Source organism: Mandrillus leucophaeus, unplaced genomic scaffold (assembly GCF_000951045.1).
Source record: "Mandrillus leucophaeus isolate KB7577 unplaced genomic scaffold, Mleu.le_1.0 Scaffold100, whole genome shotgun sequence".
In the NCBI taxonomy this organism is placed as follows: Eukaryota; Metazoa; Chordata; class Mammalia; order Primates; family Cercopithecidae; genus Mandrillus; species Mandrillus leucophaeus.
Genome location: NW_012098099.1, coordinates 5,359,128 through 5,380,208, shown reverse-complemented (window position 1 = coordinate 5,380,208; position 21,081 = coordinate 5,359,128). Strand labels below are relative to the sequence as shown.

Here is a 21,081-nt window from a genome sequence, read left to right as displayed (position 1 = left end):
TCATTAATAAATAATTCTACATATTTCTCTACCCTGAACTTTCTTTTGTTCAACATTTCTAAAAAATGTTTTAGAAAAACATTTTTCCTAGAAAATGTTTTAGGACTCAGAATCATAGAACATCTCAGTTATAATTTTATGCAAATGAGTTCACACAGTCAAACATGCTAAGCTTAAAACAACTTAAAATATAATCAGCTCACCTGAGTAAGAAGTACAAATTGGGCAAACTGCCAAGGAAGCATGAAAAACACATTGGAAATGCAGAGTGCAATCAAGCTTCCTTTATAAAGTTTTGTAGCCCTTGAAAAGATAAAATTAAGTATTAGTAAGTTTAAACACAAAATAGTCTAGCATGGCTCCAAACTGCTGCAAATTAGAATCTCTAAATATATATGATCTGGTTATAACACAACCTAAACATAAAATGAACCAATGGGTTAGAAATTATACCTTCTGATACTCAATTACAACAATTTTCTTTGAAAGGTAAATACCCATTATTGCTAACAATAACACAGACAGACGGAGGGTGGCTGGGTCAGTATATTCGTGGACATTTTTTTCAAATTATATTTTGGTGAATCCATGTCTGAATATTTAAAAATACTGATTCAACAGATTCATTGGTTAGAAAGGCAGGAGATGCCTGTGAAAAGATGACAGCAGTGTATTTTAAGTGCTAAGTATTACACAGACAACTAGTGCAAGAATGTAGAATAAGAGCTAAGTGGCTGAGAGAGATTTTGTACGCTTGTGAGATAAAAAGTTGGGTCTGGCACAGGTAGGAGAACACAGAAAAGTGGAGGAAAAGATATGGGGGCCATTCTGAAGCAATCTTCAGAGATCTCACTATGGTACTGACTTGTAATTTAGGAGATTTTAGGAGATTTTAGATTTTAGATGACTTTATCCCCTAAATCTGCAAGCCAACGCAAAGCCCCACACATGTCCATCTTCACAGAAGCACAGTGTGCATGTTAATATACTGAGGTGATGGAGTGTAGGCAACTTGGATACAGTAAAGACATCCTGGTTAGACAAACCTACCTGGAGCATAGAGCACCATTACGAAACGCCTTTCTTCACTTCTGGAAGTATCCCTTCCCCAAAGGACATCCCTCTCTGCTATTTTAATCCAACAAAAGTACTTTTAAACTCCAGATAACCTTTTAATGAGCTATGAAGTCAACTTATGGAATAAAATTTAGCATTTAAAAATGCAGATCAGCAGAGTGAAACAGAATATATATGACTATATCCTACATACGAGCGGTTCTATTCTGTGACACTTTTCAGTTGTGTGCATACACGTATGTGTATTCTAAGCCACAGTGTAAAACTTATTTCTTATTTCTCATAGATCATAGTCCAAAAGTTTGAAAGCCACTGTCTAAAATAAAGCTTTTCTCTACTGCTTTTGAATACCAAATTTGATTTTCATTTTATGGGTAACAAGAGACATTAAGATTTCTGAACAGAATTTAGTACCAATCTGGCAGCTGGGTAAAGAATGCACTATGGGGAGATAGGAATGAACAGAAAACAAAGAAAATCCAATTGGTGATCAAAATAGCTCTGACCCAAGACAACAGAAATGGAAACATAAATATTGCCAAGGATAATTTAAAAAAAAAAAAAAAAAGCTAAGAACAATCAAGAAAAAGCTAAGCTGTGCTAGTATTAGGTGATTATATAAACTGAATTTCTAAAAATGCTTAAAATGCAAAACTGGACAAAACCAATTTGTTAAAATATACCTCTAACCTTATTTATACATGATTCCTAGCATTAAGGAATAGTCTCCTTTCCAGTTTTATAACAGTATCCTCAGCACTGCAGCCTGCATCAACACTGCTCAGCTTCTTCTTGGCTCCCCCAAGCCATCACCACCCACCACCTCCCTCTCATGTCACAATATGTCAACTACAGGTAGAAACCAAGAACTAAAGGAAATGGCTGCTCTTCCAAAGGAGACAATGTCAGTAAGAAGGATGAAATATCAGAAGATGAAGATGGCCAATAGAGAGAAGGTTGCTATCCTTCAGAAAAAAGACTGCAGTGTCCAAGAAAGCAAAATGAAAGCCCACACTTCCAAGCAAGCAGTCACAGCCACACCAAGCAAGCAGGGAGCCATGCCAACTAAGGAGCATAACCAGGAAAGCCATCGCAATCAGAAGCTGCCAATGAAGATGGCGAGGAAGACCAAGATGGGATGGATCTGAACCAGGAGTGATGAAAGCAGCATCTGATTCAGCTTCAGATGGCCAGGAATATGAGAAGGGAAATGTCAACCAGAATATAAACAGAGACAATGAAGAAGGTTCTGAAGAAAGGAAATTTCTCTAAAACTTTTCAGCAAAAAGTAAAGACAGGTATGAAGAGGTGGGTAAAGCTGAAAAAGACAATGATAAGAGACTAAAGAAAACATAAAAAGCTTGTCACAGAAGGACCTGGAGCCAAAAACAGAGAAGAATCCAACAGAAGGCAGCTCTTAAAGGCAGGAAACAGCAACTGGAGAGGCCCCATCCTGGAAGGCAGAATAATGGCCTCCAAAAATATCTGTGCCCTAATCCCTGGAACCTGTGAACATGTCATGTTGCATGGCAAAGGGGAACTAGGGCTGCAGACGGAATGAAGATGACTAATCACCTGGCCTGACAGTAGGGAATATATCCTGGATTATCCAGGTGGGCCCAATGTAACCACAGGGTACTCAAAAGTGGAAGACAGGCTGAAGAGAAGGTTGGAGTGAACTGACAAAGAAGGACCCAATCCACCATTGCTGGTTTTGAAGATGAAGGAGCCACAAGCCAAGAAATGCAGGCGGTCTCCCAAGAAATGCAGGTGGTCTCCCAAGAAATGCAGGTGGTCTCCCAAGAAATGCAGGCAGCCTCTTAAGAAATGCAGGCGGTCTCCCAAGAAAGGCAGGCGGTCTCCCAAGAAATGCAGGCAGCCTCTAGAAGCTAGAAAAGGCAAGAAAATTGATTCTCTCCCCTCCCACTCTGCGCCCTCCGGAAGAGTGTAGCACCTCCAATACCCTGATTGTAAAACTTCGGAGCTAGAGAACTCCAAGACAGTAGATCCCAGTATGTGGTGACTGGCTACACAGCAACAGGAAACTAACACTACCTTCCATGGTGCAGATGGACTAAAGGAAGCAGCGCTCAGTCCCCAGAGCAGCATCCGCACAGCTACTCAGGGACAGATCGGATCAGTGAGTGAAAGAAGAATCAAAGGTTTGCCTTCGCTGGATTTAAGACAGGAGCAGAGGTAGGAAAGCAGGAAGGAACTAGAGACTGATAGTCTGCTGTCTGCACTACACTGGAGAAAAAAGCCATGGTCAAGAATGTGAATGTGGAAAAACAGCATCTGTGGTGGTGAATCAAAGACTCTTATAATAGCACAACACTTCTTACAGAGATGTTTGAGAAGGGACCGTTGCTCAATGTGCCTCAGAACCAACAGGACACAGCTAAAGGTTATGAATTCATAGAGGTTCACCTTATTTGAAGGTGCTAAAGAAGCTTTAAACCCTATTAAAGAGGAGTTTAGGAGACAGCTAGAGCTACACAGACTTTAAAAACATTACCCATCCCATGTTCTATGAAAGGTCTGTCTAAAGACACTACTACGTAGGAGACTAAAATTGATGGTTCTATGCTTGCTGTAACATTCAGAGGGAAATAGATTGCCCAAAGCGTTTGGCATAACAGACTTCAACAAAGTTCTTCCGAATTCGGAGGATCACTGAAGGGAGTTATCGGTCTGAGTCATCTTCAGATTTTTATCATGCTTTGTTCCATTTTTCCATAGCCCCCATTTGGTTTCATTTTTACCCTCTGAAGCAAGGCAGCTCAATATTTGTCAGCAGAAAGGGAGAGAAGTGTGAATTCTGTGAATTACACTTTGCCCCAAAGGATTGTATCTTACAGGATACACTATAACAAGACCAGCCTTTACGTTCTTTCTGCTCATTTTCAGGAGGTTATACTGGTAACAGAAGAAGACTTGAGAAAGTGGAAACGACAGGAGAAGTGAAAGTAAATGTGTTCCTTCTCAAGCAGTCACTGTGGACCACAAAGAAAAAGGAAGAGGAACAGAAGGCTGATAGAGGAAATGGTTTTGGTACTATTTTTAAGTTATACTCTTAAAATATTTTTACTAACAACAGCATCATATTGGTTATTTTATTATGTTGACTTTATTATGGAAGATCAAGAAATTCTAGTTTAAATTATTTAATGCAAAAAGAAATAAGGTTAAGTCAAGGTTACCTGAGAATATGAGTCACTAGCAACATTTGAAGAACAAGAAACGGATATGAGAAGCTTTCACGGAGAGGTGGTGTCCACATTACACGGGTACACTGAAAAAAAAAATTCGTAGTATAGTACACTTGCTAAATTTACTAAGACAGACATTCCAAGGAAAAATTGCTATTTATAAATAAAATAAAATTATTTTGAACACAATTTAAATGGCGTGTTGTAAAACAAACTACTGGACTTTATTCCATAAACAGCAAAACTAGCATGTGAGAAATATTACTGACAGAGAAACATGTGGCTTAAGATCATGTAAAGCATTAGTATCATGAATTGTCAACAAAAAAATACCAAAAAAGATGCAACTACATCTTAAAAGGGAGGAAAGTACCAGCAAGAAAATGTTCTGTCAAATTTCAGAATATTTTGAGTTGATTATTTATCTATTGTCTGTCTTCTTTCCCATGAATTTCAGCAAAACTATCCATAACCAGTACTTGAGAACTCTTTGTAGTCATCAATTTTAGTATTTTCATTCAGTGCTGCTACAAAGGAATATTCCATTTTTGGTTTTACTTTTTTGCCTAAGCTCCCCTTGGTTGCAAAATATTTAAAAGTAGGTGGTAGAATCATATTAAGTAACAAAAGTCCTAAAATTGTTAAGCAAAAACCTTTCTGAAAAGCTCACTTTGGACATAATTAAGCAATGTACTATCGCGGTTGTAATAATGTCATTTTTCTGTATATATACTAAACATATTAGTAAGTTCATCCTTCCATCAACAGAAAACAGCATAGAATTAAATACAAGCAATCTGATATTAAGTCACACTAAAATAATGATGTCTTTCAATGCAAGCAGGGGTATCTAAGACTCCACAGAATGACAAAGACCATGTCAGAAATAAGTGTTTCCTATATTTTAGCTCTACCTCAGACTACTGAATATTTCTAGTACTGCTATAAAAAGACTGAGCCAGTTTACTCTTTTCTACCAAGCTCACCATCCTTTATGAAACTGACATACATATCTATTTATGAATGAACTACTCCCAGAAGGGAATGCTGAAAAGATTGAAAAGGTCTGCTGATAATGTATAATGTTGTTACTAGAATGCAATTTTTTAAAGCTGTTTATTAGATTAACTGGAGAGTTCAGTATGATTGACAGTAAGATACACAAGCAAACTGCGTTTCATTGCCCTTTACCATGCTTTGCAGATAACATCTGTTACAAATTGAAGGTTTGTGGCAACCCTGCATCAAGCAAGTCTATCAGTGCCATTTTTCCAAAGCATGTGGTCACTTCACATCTCTGTGTCACGTTTTGGTAATTTTCACAATATTTCAACCTTTTTCATTATTACTATATCTGCTATGGTGATCTGTGATCAGTAATCTCTGATATTACAATTGTAATTGCTTTAGGTGCCTTGAACCATGCCCAATAAGATGGCAAACTTAATGGATAAATGTGTGTGTTCTAACTGCTCCACCGATCAGCCACTCTCCAATTTCTCTCCCTCCCAACAGGCCTCCAAATTCCCTGAGACACAATAATATTAAAATTAGGAAAACTAATAAGCCTAAAAGGGCCTCTATGTGTTCAATTAATAGAAAGAGTTGTTCATCTCTCACTTTAAGTCAAAGGCTAGAAAGGATTGAACTTAGTGAAGAAGGCACGTCAAAATCTGAGAGAGGCCAAAAGCTAGGCCTCTTATGCCTAACAGTCTGGAATGCAAAAGAAAAATTATTGAAGGAAATTAAAAGTAAAACAACCTTATAGATGATATGCAGACAGTTTTAATGTTCTGGATGGAAGATCAAACCAGCCACATTTCCTTAAGTCAAAGCCTAATCCAGAACAAAACCCTAACTCTCTTCAATTCTATGAAAGCTGAGAGAGGTGAGGAAGCTACAGAACTAGCAAAGGTTGGTTCATGAGGTTTCAGGAAAGAAGCCATCTCCATAAGATAAAAGTACAAGGTAAAACAGCAATGCTGATGCAGAAGCTGCAAGTTATCCAGAAGATCTAGCTAACATAACTGAGGCAGGTGGCTGCACTAAACAACAGATTTTCAGTGTAGATGAAAAAGCCTCCTACTGGAAGAAGATGTCATCTAGGACTTTCCTAGTCAGAGAGGAGTCAGTGGCTGGCTTCAAAACATCAAAGGACAGGTTGACTCTCTTGTTAGGACCTAACACAACCAGTGACTAACTTGAAGTCAATATTCATTGACCATTCTAAAAATCCTAGAACCCTTAAGAATTACACTAAATCTACTTTGCACGTGATCTACAAATGGAGCAACAAGCCTAGATGACAGCACATCTGTTTTAGCATGATTGACTGGATATTTTAAGCCCATTCTTGAGACCTACTGCTCAGAAAAAAGATTCTTTTCAAAATATTATTGCTCATTGGCAATGCACTTGGTTACACAAGTGCTCGGGTGGAGACGGATGAAGTGATTAATGTTGGTTTCATGCCTGCTAACACAGCATCTGTTCTGCAGCCCATGAAGCAAGGAGTCATTTCAACTTTCAGGTCTTATTATTTAAGAGATATGTTTCATAAGGCTCTAGTCGCCATAGTGATTCCTCTGATGAGTCTGGGAAAATGAAATTTAAATCCGGAATGGATTAACTATTTCAGATACCATGAAAATCATTCTGATTCACGGGAGGAGGTCAAAATATCATCACTAATAGGACTTTGGAAGAAGTTTATTTCAATCCTCATGGGAGACTTAGATGGGCTCAAGACTTCAGTGGAGGAGGTAACTGCAGATGTGGTAGAAATGGCAAGATAACTAGAAGTGGAGCCTGAAGATGTGACTGAACTGCTGTAATATCATGATAAAACTTAAAGGATAAGGAGTTGCTTCTTAAATGAGCAAAGAAGAGAGGTTTCTTGAAATTTCTTGAAATGGGATCTACTACTGGTGAAGATACTGTAAACATTGTTGAAATTACAACAAAGGATTTAGAATATGACATAAACTTAGTTGCGATAGCAGTGGCAGGGTTTGAGAGGACTGACTCCAATTTTGAAAGTTCTACTGTGGGTAAAATGCTATCAAACAGCATCACATGCTACAGAGGACTCTTTCGTGAAAGAAAGAATCAATCAACACAGCAAATTTCATTGTTATCTTATTTTAAGAAATTGCCACAGCTATCCCAATCCTCAGCAACCCCTCTGTCAGCAGCCATCAACATCAAGGCAAGACCCTCCATTTGAACAACTTGCTGAAGGTTCAGATGATCATTGGCAGTTTGTTCATTTGTTTTGAGACGGAGTTTCATTCTGCCGCCCAGGCTGGAGTGCAGTTGTGCAATTTCAGCTCACTGCAGCCTCCGCCTCCGGGGTTCAAGCAATTCTCCCTCCTCAGCCTCCTGAGTAGCTGGGACTACGGGCACCCGCCACCACACTCGGCTAATTTTTTTTGTATTTTTAATACAGAAAGGGTTTTACCATGTTGACCAGGCTGGTCTTGAACTCCTGACCTCAGGCGATCTGCCTGCCTCAGCCTCCCAAAGTGCTGGAATTAGCAACCTATTTTTAAATTACGGTATGTATATTGTTTTTTAGACATAATGCTATTTCACACTTAACAGACTACAGTACAGTGTAAACATAACTTTTATATGCACTGGAAAACCAAAAAGTTTGCATGACTTGATTTATTATGGTATTCACTTTATTGCCCCAGTCTGGTCCTAAACCTGTATATCTCTGAAGTATGCCTGTATGATCAAAATTTGTAAAGCCATCAGTCTCTGCACAAAAACAAGTATTCAAACAAGCAAGTATTCAAACTATGCAATGTGCAATTTGAGAATTTTCTTCATACAGACGTTTCCCCCACATTTGTTACCCACATTCAATGACATTATCATCTCTCAGGAATTTGTTTCATTTAATAGCTGAAGTCACTCAGTTCACCAAAACTGAATTACATCCTCTGAAAGTAGGGACAAGAAAACCCAATTACAGGACTGTAATGAAGGGCAAGGTCTTCTCCCTCCAAAATTCTGAGTGCATGAAATCAAATGTCCATGAAAGTGCTTTCTATTGTTTCTCTGGTAACACAACGTGCTTTACTAGATATGGTACAAACATAATTGCCATTCCAGATGACCTCATATACTTTGAAAATAGTGAAGAGATTTGATTTAGTCATGCCTTATGTTTCAACAAGTAAATATTTTTTCTTTCTCTCTAATTTTAAATGTAAAATAAAAATAGTGTGACAGTTTAAAATGTCAATGCTTTTTAAAGGCATTATTTTGAAATTTGAGATTTAAAGGAAATATACATGTGAACTGCTTCAAAAAAGGGTTATACAAATGTATGTTATCTTTAAGTACAAGAAATTCACTTACTGTGAAAATAAATTCAATAAAAATCTTAATTGCATAAACTGCAATCATCTAGTATATAATTTTTAGCACACATTTCATAACACTGATTATATTGCAACATAATACTGTGTAGATATTAACAACAGGCTTTTATTTTCTGCATAATAATTTTTAATCATTCACTCAAGAATCAATAACTAAGGAATCTCAAAAACAGCTTAATTTTTCAATCTCTGTTTTCAATCTATTAACTTACAATATTGGAAATACAGCATAATCTAATTGATTTATCTTCATAACTTCAAAATAAATAGAACAACTGACTAGTGAGTCACAAATTGTGGTTAGTATTAGTATCAAACAGATCATGTTTAAGATTTATTCCAAGAGTTTTTACTAGAGTTACTATTTGCTGGATCAATCCTAACTTGCTACTATAATGTTTGGGTTTAAAACAAATTACCTACCTCTGACTGCTGCTTTTCTTTATTGACTATACTATTGCTTTATATTGCTTAATATTAACTATAATAATGCTTCAAACACTATATGAGTGCTTCCTTAAAAGATTGCTGGCACTATGAAGGTTATGCTACCTCTCTTCAGAGAATGTTATAGTTGTTAAGAATCCTGCTAATTCTGCTATCCACATAGAACCACAAAAATGCTAGGTTTAAGAGACATGGCTTGAACATCTTCTGTTTGATGCTACTTATGGCAGTCCTATTATCTAGGAAGACTTTTAGTTTGGAGTAGGCTTTGAGGATCTCAGGGCGCTGTATCTTGATAATAAGTAAGCCTGGTTGCTTTCTTGGAGTTTTGGTCTATTTTTGTACCATACATAGGTTGAGTATTTCTTATCCAAAATGCTGTGACCAGAAGTGTTGGTTGGATTTCAGTTTTTCAAATTTAGGAATATTTGCATTTTAATTACTGGTTGAGCATCTCTAATCCAAAAAAAAAAAACCAGAATCTGAAATGCTCCAGTGAGAATTTCCTTTGAGAGTTATGTTGGCATTCAAAAAGTTTTAAGACTTTTGGAGTATTTCAGACTTCAGATTTTCAGATTATGCACAGCCCGTACAGATAAGCCGCTCGATTAACCAGTTACATATTTCAATCTGAACTTACAGTACAATTTTGGCTCACACAGAGTTTAATGTGTCAGTGATATGTAAATGCTATTTTAAACTGTAGTATCTTTATAAAAAATTTCAGCTGGTTGTATGACAGAAAACATTGATCTTTTTGTCTCTGAAAATCTAAGATATCATTACATCCTATCCTAAATTTACAAAAAACCTCTATGAAAGCAGTCAACTTTGTTGAAAAACCAGTGAGTACACCTCCATGTCTCCACCCATTGTTGCAAAGACTCGAACTTGACCATTGCTTACTCATCTAAAATAGAAAATATATCTGGCAAGATGTTATCAATGTCACCTCTACCACCTTTATCATGCGGTTATAAACTACACTGCTCAAGATTATCAACATAACCAAAATTCTGACTACAAAATGAAAGCATTAGCCAAGATATAAAGGCAATATAAGTAGAAACAGAAACAAAAGATTCAAATTGCACTATCAAAATGATAATACAACATGGAGAAATAAAAACAATTCAGGTTGCTTCTGAATTGTTTAACTTTTATACTCTGACTACACCTCCTTAGTAGAATATACTCACAGGAGAAAAATAACTAGAGAAATACTGAATCATACTTGGCAGGTTTGTTATTGGTAATGACATTAGTGCAGTAACTCTGAAACAATTTTGTGTGTATTACAGAATAATTTGTTTCTGGAACCTTTTTGTATTTGAAAGGAAGTGTTCAGACACCAATGAGATATATTAAAAGGGCAGAAAATAGTGCCAAAATCATAAAATATCTAGAGATTAATAAAATATGTGCAAAACATAAAACATTGCTGAAAGGAATTAAAGGAGACGAATATAAACCTATGTTTATGGATTGGAAGATTTAGTATATTCAGGAATGTCCATTCTAAATTAATCTAGAGATTAACCAGCAGGTTGTATATGTGTTGAAAGAGAGGGGAGTAGTGACAAACTGATTCTAAAATTTGTATGGAAACACAAAGGACCTGGAATAGCTATGGCAATATTGACGAAGAACAAGGTTGGAGATCTTCACTATCAGATATTAAACTTATAAAGCTACAATATTTAAGGCAGTGTGATACTGGCTTGAAGATAAACAGACTAATAGCACATAATTGAGGTGCAAAAATAAATCCAAAACTATATAGTCATTTTATTTATGACACAAGGCCCACTACAATTCAGCAGGGAAAAATTTTCTTTTTAACAAAAACGTACTAAGTTAACTGGGCATCCTATTTGGGGTGGGGTAAGGGAGGAAGGAATCTGGAACCTCTTTCATACTGTATACAAGATTCTAGACAGATTACAAACCAAAATGTGAAAGCTACACCAAGGTTTTCCCTTATATTTTCTTCAAGCTTCTAAAAGAAAATATGAGAAAATCTTTATGACCTACAGTAGGCAAAGATTTTTTTAATCAGACACAAAAAGGACTAAACATAAGAGATTGATAAATGGAACTCCACGAAAATTAAGAACTTCTTCATCAACAAACCCCCAAAAGATCATGTACACAAAGATAAAAATCACAAAACCCAAAAAGATGAAAAGACAGGTCATAAGTGGTGAGAAGTGACTTGCAGAACATATATATACTTGCAGACAAAGAGTTCCCATATATGAATAAAATAACCCAAGTATTTTTTAATGGGTAAAGACTTAGGTATTAAACAAAAGAGAATATCTAAATATGATAAGCCATATTAAAAGGTGCTCAATATCATTACTCATCAGGAAAACGCAAACAAAACCCACTATAAGGTACCATTTCACACATCCGAATGACTGTAATTAAGAGGACTGCCAGTGCCAAGCACTGACATGGATGTATTGACAGAAGAAATTGGAATTCTTGTACATTGCCAATGGGAGTGAAAACTGGTACAAGCACTTTGGAAAACAATGTGGATACATATCACAGACATCTGTTGAGAGAAAGACGTCAGGCATAAGAAAGTATGACTCCACTCATATGAACTTCCAAATAGGCAAAACTAATCAACAGTGATAGAGACAGAAGAGTGGCTACCTGTTTTGAAGGATGGGGAGGGATACAGATTGGACAGGAACAGAGGTGAGCCTGGTTGGGGGCTGGAAATAGTCTATACATTGATCTAGTTCCTGGATACAAGATTGTATACATATGCAAAGATCCACTGAACAATTAAAATATGCAAATGTAAATGTATGAAAATTATATATCATTAAAAGGTGGGGAGACTACTACCAGACAAATTTGTGACAATGGGAGCATCAAAAAGAATTGCGATGATTATAAAACATTGAATAAAAAAAAAATCCTATGCATATATAATAAAAGAAAATGGCAGGAGAAGGGATTTATCTTTATAGAACACCATTAAATGTAGATGAAATGGCAGAATTAGAAAATTATAATTTGCAATGGCTAATGTAATAACTAATTCAGGCAAGGATCATCAGTGGATGCATAATCAGTTGGTAAATGTTATGGGAGAAGAGGATACTCAGGTGTCTCAAAGTATCATCCCACATTTCAGCTATTAATTAAAAGGAAAAAGGGCATTTTTATAATAGAGACATATGACAAATACCACCTTAACCATGTGATTTAACTTAGTAAATTCAATAATGGGACAAATTGGTTTTGCATGCCTCCAGAGGTAATGCAAAGAAAAGGACACATCATATGTGCCACATTCTTCATTAAAATGTCTAATCTGGCTGGGTGTGGTGGCTCACGCCTGTAATCCCAACACTTTGGGAAGCCGAGGCAGGCAGATTACTTGAGGTCAGGAGTTCAAGACCAGCCTGGTCAACATGGCGAAACCCTGTCTCTAATAAAAGTATAAAAATTAGCCAGGTGAGGTGGCACACACCTGTAATCCCAGCTACTCGGGAGGCTGAGGGCATGAGAATCGCTTGAACCTGGCAGGCAGAGACTACAGTGAGCCAAAACTATGCCACTGCACTCCAGTCTGGGCAACAGAGTGAGACCCTGTCTCAAAATAAAATAAAATAAAATAAAATAAAATAAAATAAAAGTCTAATCTGAATCTATTAATGAGGAAACAATCAGACAAATCCAAATTGTCAGACCTCTACAAAATAATTAGACTCCTCAAAAACGTTAATGCCATGAAAAAAAAGAGAAACCGTTTGAGATAAACTTTTCTAAGTAAAATAACAACTAAATGCAATGTACGATCCTTAATCAGATTCTGGATCCAAAATAAAAGTATCAAAGAATTTATGGGAATAAACTATGAAAATGAGAATATGGGCTGTATTAAGATATTATTGTATAATTATTGGTGTTAAATTTCTCAAGTATGATAACAGTATTATGATTATGTAGGAGAATGTCTTGCTTTTAGGCAACATATTCTGAAGTATTTAGGGGTGAGACATCGTATCTACAGCTCATTTTCAAATGGATTAGAAAAATGTCTGTGTCAGTGTTTGTATAACAGAGACAGCAAATGTGTCAAAATATTAAAACTGGTAAATGAAAGTGAATCTAGAGCATTTCTGTAAGTTTCAATTTGTTCAAAATAAAAAGCTGGAGAAAAAACAGTAGAGAAAAATGGACTTTTCTTGTACTGCCTTTTTAGTACAAGATTTACAGTGGAACTAGACATAGCCCAAGTGAAGCTGTTGGCCCTACCGTCACACCTGGGAACAATTGCATAATTTAGGTACGGATCTGCCACAGGCAGAGAGTCTTTGCTGGAACCAAACAAATTCTAACAACATAAACAAGAATCTGAAAAAGGTACAAACACAAAAATGAGTATTTGTTGTGATAGCCACCCCTCCCTCAACCTGGGACACACATAGACATACACACATATGAATCTGGCAGACAAAGGAGTTGGGGAGAGTCAGAACCCAGTGAGATCACAATCTCACACAGCACTTAGGTTCCAGGGCCTTGCCATGGCTGAATCTGGAGATGGATTAAAATTAACTAAAAAGCTGAAAACTAACCCCTTCCCAGTTTAAAGAGTGGTGAGATCAAAGGAATCATCCCCTGAGTTGAGCACCTGGAAAGCTGGAGATGGAGGTGGGATTGTAAACTGGTTCAACCATTGTGGAAAACAGTACGGTGATTCCTCAAGGATCTAGAACTAGAAATACCATATGACCCAGCCATCCCATTACTGGGTATATACCCAAAGGATTATAAATCATGCTGCTATAAAGACACATGCACGCGTATGTTTACTGCGGCACTATTCACAATAGCAAAGACTTGGAATCAACCCAAATGTCCATCAGTGGCAGACTGGATTAAGAAAATGTGGCACATATACACCATGGAATAATAAGCAGCCATAAAAAAGGATGAGTTCGTGTTCTTTGTAGGGACATGGATGCAGCTGGAAACCATCATTCTTAGCAAACTATCGCCAAGAACAGAAAACCAAACACCGAATGTTCTCACTCACAGGTGGGAATTGATCAATGAGATCACTTGGACTCGGGAAGGGGAACATCACACACCGGAGCCTATTATGGGGAGGGGATAGTGGGGAGGGATGGCATTGGGAGTTATACCTGATGTAAATGACGAGTTGATGGGTGCTGACGAGTTGATGGGTGCAGCACACCAACATGGCACAAGTATACATATGTAACAAACCTGCACGTTGTGCACATGTACCCTAGAACTTAAAGTATAATAAAAAAAAAAAAGTTAAAAAAAAAAAAAGAAAAGAAAAAAGAGATCGCTGTAGTTCATTTGAAACTGGAAGTAAACTAAAACAAATTAAAACTATACTACTGCCTTGCTTGGCAGGGCTTCATATGGGATCCAAATTCTCAGTCTCTCTTACTAGGTGCTTGACATAAAAGAAGATGTTCCCTTTTTAGGGAAATTGAAGCAAAAATGATTATCTAGTTCAACCTTTATCATTCTTTTACAGAAATTGTCTTGTATAAAATAAAAAGCTATGAGACATGCAAAGTAGCAGGAAAATATGACCCATTATTAAGAGAAAAAAACAGTCAATGGAGTTAAATTCCCAGAAAATGTAGATGTTGGCATTAGAAGACAGACTTTAAAATAACTACAATAATTAGATTTTAAAATGTATAGAAAAATATTAGTGAGATGAAGAGGTAGGAAATTTCAACAGAAAAATGGAGGCTCTAGGGAAAAAATGGAAATTCTAAGAAGGAACAAAGAAAGAAAGAGAAGGAGAGAGGGAAGTAGGGAAGGAGGGAAGGCAGGCAAGAAGGGAGGAAGAGAGGGAAGAAGAGAGAGAGGGAGGGAGGGAAGGTGGAAGGAAGGAAGGAAGGAATGGAATTTACCAGATAGTGATGATAGCAGACTGCATGCATCAGAATAAAGCATCCGTCAACTCCTAGACATGGTAAGAGAAAATATCCAAAGGGAGGAATAGAGAGGAAAAAAAATGGGAAAAAAAGGAACAGTGTCAAAAATCTGTGAGATAGTACTTTTTAAAAGTTGAACATACATGTAATTAGAATCCCCAAAGGAGAAGAGAGGAAGAATGGGGAAAATAAAGTATTTAAAAAGAAGATCTTGGCTAGAAATTTTCCAAAACTGATTAAAAATAAAAACCAACCCATAAAAGTGTTCGATGAACAAAACACGTCTAGGTTTACCACCATCAAACCAATAAAATCCAAACACATACTGAAAATCTTTGAACAACAGAGAAGACACATTATATTCAGAGGAACAACAGTAAGAATTATAGCGAAATTCTTATAAAACAGTGGAAGCCAGAAGATAATGGAATGGCATCTTAAAAGTGCTGAAAGGTAAAGCTATCAACCTATAATTCTTAATCAGCAAACATATACTTCAAAAAATGAAGGCAAGATAACATTTTTAGACAGACAAAAACTAAGGGACTTCTTGGGAGATCTTTATCACAATGCTAAATAAAATTATTAAAATTAAAGAGAAACTATGTCAGATGGAAATTCAGATCTGCAGGAAGAAATTAAGAACACCATTGAGATGTAACCTGAAATGCCCAGTTGTGAAGGATGACTAGGAGTTAATTAGGCACAGGTCAAGATGAGGGGGGCAGAGGTGTATACAAAGCATAGGAAACAGCGTGTGCAAAGGCCCTGAGGAAGGAAAAGGAATACACCTTTCCAGGAACTGGAGAAAGAAGGGCCAATAGGGCTGGAGCAAAACAAACAAAAATAGCCTGAAGAGTGATGTGAGACAAAACCAGAAATCCAGCTGGGGCAAGGTCATAAAAGATGTTGTAGGCCACTTTTCCATTGTAGACTGCTTTTCAAATTTACATCAGCAGATATGCTGCTAAGATTAACACACTCTGTTTTTATTGAACTTCTGAAGTTACTGTAAGTTTAATATAATAAGTTCATAAATCCATAGACATACCAGTGAATAGCCTTCATAAAATTATACATCTTGTACTTACACAGTTTCCTAAATTCATGTAAAACATAATTTAAATCATGTCATTCTACTAGTCATCATCCTCTAGAGGCATTCCATCCACTCCAAATAGACCCTACAATGACCTACAGAAATCTGCTCTCACTCTATCCTACCTCCAATTATTAACTGCCTGACCTTATCTGCTATCACTCTCTGCTCCTCCTTGCTATTGCCCAAATAAGCCAGTTATTCTCCTGCTTTAAGGCAGAAGATTATCCCACATCATTCACATGATTATCCACAAGGATAGGAGTCTTTGTTTTACTTATACATCTCAAGTATCAAAAAGTATCTGGTGTACAGCAGGCCAAAACCTTACCAACACCGGAAAGAAGGGAAGAAAGAATGAAAGAAAAACGAAGTAAGAGGTCCACAAATTGGCAAAAAAAGGTCTCTGCACCTTTCATTTGTAAAAGATAAATTATAGTGATGTCTTCTTTGTAATGCTACTCCCCTACTGAAGAGTTTCGTGTTTGGAGAGATTAATGGGGAATCAGGAAACTTGTAATCCTCTCTCTGCAAAAAGATGTGCAATATTGATCTGGGCAATGATTTCTTGGATAAGACTGCAAAAGCACCGGCAAGGAAAGCAAAAATAGCCACATAGGATTGCGTCAAACTAAAATGCTTCTGCACAACAAAGGAAATAATGAACAGAGTGTAGAGTCAACCTGAGGACTGGGAGAAAACAACTGCAAACGATGCCTCTGATAAGGGGCCAATATTCAAAATATATAAGGTACTCAAATAACAGCAAGAAAACAACTCCATTTTTAAAACGGGCAAAGAATCTGAAGTTATTTCTCAAAAGGAAAGATACAAATGGCCAGCAGATATAGGAAAAAAATGCTCAGCTTCTCAAATCATAGGGGAAATTCAAATTAAAACCAAAATGAGATATCAACCTACACCTGTTAGAATGGCTATTATCAAAAAAGACAAATGATAAGTGTTGGAGAGGATGTGGAAAAAAGGGAACTCTTGCACACTATTGGTAGGAATGTAAATTCATACAGTCATTTTAGAAAACCATGTAAGTTTCCTCAAAAACACTAAAAATAGAATTGGCAATCCCACTTCAGAGTACATATCCAAAGGAACTGAAATCAGTACATCAGAGATATCTGCACTCCCATGTTCATTTCAGCATTATTCACAATAGCCAAGCAACCCTAAGTTTCCATAAAGAGATTAATGAATCAGGAAAATGTGCTATACATACACAATGGAATATGACAGAACCTTAAAAAAAGAAGGAAATTATGTCATTTGAGACACTATGAATGGAACTGAAAGATACTATGCTCAGTGAAATAAACCAAGCACAGGAAGTCAAATACTGTATGATATCAATTATACGTGGAATCTAAAAGTCATTCTCACAGAAACAGAGAACAGAAAAGTAGTTACCAGAGGCTCAGGGGAGAGCGGGGTAATGGGGATATCATCCAAGGATATGAAGTTTCAGTTGGGCAGGAGGAGTAAGTTTTAATGCTCCACTTGGTGACTACAGTTAATGTATTGCATATTTTGAAATTGCTAAGAGATTTTTAGCATCCTCACCTCAAAAAATGCTAACTTGGTGAGGGAATACATATGTTAACTTGCTTGACTGACTCTCTCTACAATGTATACATAAATCGAAACATCACATTGTACCCCATTAATATCTACAATTATTTGTAAGTTAAAACAAATAATTTTTTAAAATACAAATATATAAAATCATCTCCCCGCTGGGTAACCTTGAGCCAATCACTTAATGTTTAAGTGCTTCCATTTTTATGATATTGGGATACTTACTATATATCTACCATATAAGAATAAGGATTAATGAGATTGTTTTCAAAGTGTTCTAAGAATTCTTTTCCAAATCTTCTACAAATGGCATAACTATGTCAATGAGTAATTAGGAACATGTATGTTTATAGTTTAGTCTCAGTTCAGTGCAAAAATATTTAAGAAATATGGGTCAGAAATATGTTGTAGGCCATAAAAATGGTTTAACTAGAGATGAACCCCAAAGCAATCCTTTCATTCACTTTCAATTACTTTTGGAGGCAATCCGTTCATCTACTTTGAAGTACTTTTGGGGGCAATCCTTTCATTTACTTTGAATTACTTTTTAAAAAAGTATTTATTTTTAAAAAATACAAAGTAAGGAATTTCCTCTTCATATGTGTACATCTTTATATATGTGAACATGTTTTACATGAAACAGCATCAATCATGCTTCACAATAATTTTTTTAATCTTATGAAAAAGCTAAACAATCCTATTTCACAAAAAAAGAATTTCTAACAATCAAAAAATTGGAGAAAAATACTGTATTCAGGTTTTTCTTAATACACATTCATGTGCTTTCCAATCAGCAGGCCAAAACCTTGCACCATCAACACATGTTGTGTGCATACTGTAAAAGAAAACATTCTAAAGGCAAAACGAAATTGCTAGCTTTCATCTTTGCAAAAATTCTCAGTTGCAACAGAATGAAATTTACTAAAGAAGCTTGATCAATGAAAATATCTGCATAGTTTTTAATATAAAATGTACAACCTCAACATTACTGATCATTACTATAAGACCTTTTATTGCATTTTACAAGTTTCAGATTTGAAGGTTTTAAATGTGTTTTAAATTATTTATTTAATAATTGATTAAGCTATTCATGCTACACATTTTATAACTGCTTTGTTCAGGCAAAATGTTTCCCTTATAAAATCACAGGAGGAAAAAGAAAATTTTAAAAAAGTATACCTATGCTATCTTAGCATCTAGTACAGAGCAAACTAAATAATGGAAATAGAACTTAAATGTAAGTAACAATTCAGAACTATTCTTTGCAATATAAACCAGTCACTCATGTGACCAAAGTAACTCTCCTAAGAAAGTAAGGTACCAATTAGTAACCCACTAGCATTTCCAGAGAGCAATGCTCTATAAAAGCTCACTAAATACATAAATAGGTACTACCAGAATAAATATTTCTGTCTATAGAAAAAGTGTATGCTTAAAAATCAGAAAAAAATAGAGTCTGAAAATCTCATTACCTAAAACCAAAATATGTTGAGTTTTCACCAATATTTTACCCAAAACTGCAGTTTATGTTCTCAATTTTAATGACATTACCTGTATTTTCACCAGTAATTTTACATGCAAGTAAAATTATCTACTTCTTTCAGTAAAACTGAAATTCTAATTCCAATGATATTCAGTTTACCTTTTCCTAAAAAAAGTGATGTCTAAGCATGCTTTTCAGCTATACCAAGTAGCTGAAAAGTATCAAAAAGACAATTCATCAGCCTGAAAAGCCAACTGAATAGTCTGAATCCCACTGTTAAAATTTAAGAAAACTTTGTAAGGAATGTTGTTCAAGCCACATGAGATTCAAAATTATAAGAAAACATAAGACCAAGAATTAAAAACCATGGTATACACGGAGGGTAGCACGATAGACCTTTGCGCTTTACATACAGTGGTCTTCCTGGTGGTCTAGGTTCCAAAATTTTGAATAACCTCTTTCCTCTGACACCTCATTGTTAACACACAATGCTTCTTTCTTCCATTATTAAAAGGTTATTTCCCCATTTCTTAGGTCATTCTCACAGAATCTGTGGTTCAAAGTGCTTCATGGCCCACAGTATCACAATGTGCAGGATCCACAGTCAGGAAAAGCCAAAACTTTTTTTTTTTTTTTAAACACATACTATACCAATTAACTGATGTCATGTTGCAACCAGTTGTCAAATACTCTAGCTTTACATTTCTGTGATTCTAAATACTAAGAACATATTAGCTAAGTATCCATTAGTAACTCGCTGACTAAAAGAAGTCCAGCATTGACTCTGCATTATGTTTGGAGATGATTACTCTTATAGCACATGTTAAAACATGTGCATATTCAAATACAGCAGGCACTGAGTGTATAAAATGCGTGGAAGGACAAAGTCACTTCACACAAAGCAAGCTGACCTTTATTCTTTTCTCCCTCATACAAAAATTTATCATGAAAGAAATCTACAGAGAGATGTATTAGAAATTCATTTACAACTATGATTAATCTAGAAACGTGACACTCTGAATTTATATTAGAATTTAAACTAAGCTAATTAGTCAATAACAGTAATAATACAAGCTAACAATTACAGAGCAGCTACCATGTGCCAAACATTGTTCTAGGTATTTACACATATGAATTTACTTAGTCTCTGCAATAATCCTACGAGGTGGGTAACATCATTATGCTCATTTACAAAGAGGAAACTAAGGCAAAGAGAGATTAAATGACTTGCTCAGGTCACAGAGCCACTAAATAGCAGTCAGGATTTGAACCCAGGCAACCTGGATCCAGAGTCTATATTTTTTACAATACTGTTCTCTTTAGAAAGCCCTTAAACACTCAAATATTTTGCAAAAAGTACTTAAAAGAGTATCAAATGTTAATACATTAAAATAAGAATATACTGTGTAGCTCCTGCAACAAAAAGTTATCCCTACAAAAGAAAGTGGTATCGATTACCGCCTACTTCTATTATAACTAAAACGTTAGCTTTCACAGTTTTAAAATTATACAAACAATTGATACTTGAGGGTAGGTGAGGTGGCTCACACCTGTAATCCCAACACTTTGGGAGACCAAGGCAGGAGGACTGCTTGAGGCCAGGAATTAGAGACCAGCCTGGGCAACAAAGAAAGATTGCATCTCTATAAAAAATTTTAAAAAAATTTTAAGAGTGTGGTGATGAGCTCCTGTAGTCCCACCAACTCTGGAAGCTGATTCTGAGGCAGGAGGATCACCTGACCCCAGGAGTTTTGAGGCTGCAGTGAGCTATGATCTACCACTGCACTCCCGACTGGGCAACAAAAAGAAACTCTGTCTCAAAAAA

General features: G+C 36.1%; 1 protein-coding gene across 1 annotated transcript in view; it reads right to left on the bottom strand.

Annotated features, from left to right (window-relative positions):
• Positions 1–21,081, bottom strand: part of DPY19L1 (dpy-19-like 1 (C. elegans)) — a 117,932-nt gene that overhangs the window by 38,346 nt on the left and 58,505 nt on the right. Inside the window, exons 8-9 of the mRNA XM_011973072.1 lie at positions 4,278–4,369; positions 204–303 (exon numbers count right to left, since the gene is read on the bottom strand). Coding sequence (XP_011828462.1) covers positions 204–303; positions 4,278–4,369 — 192 coding nt within the window. The remainder of the gene's footprint in view (positions 1–203; positions 304–4,277; positions 4,370–21,081) is intronic.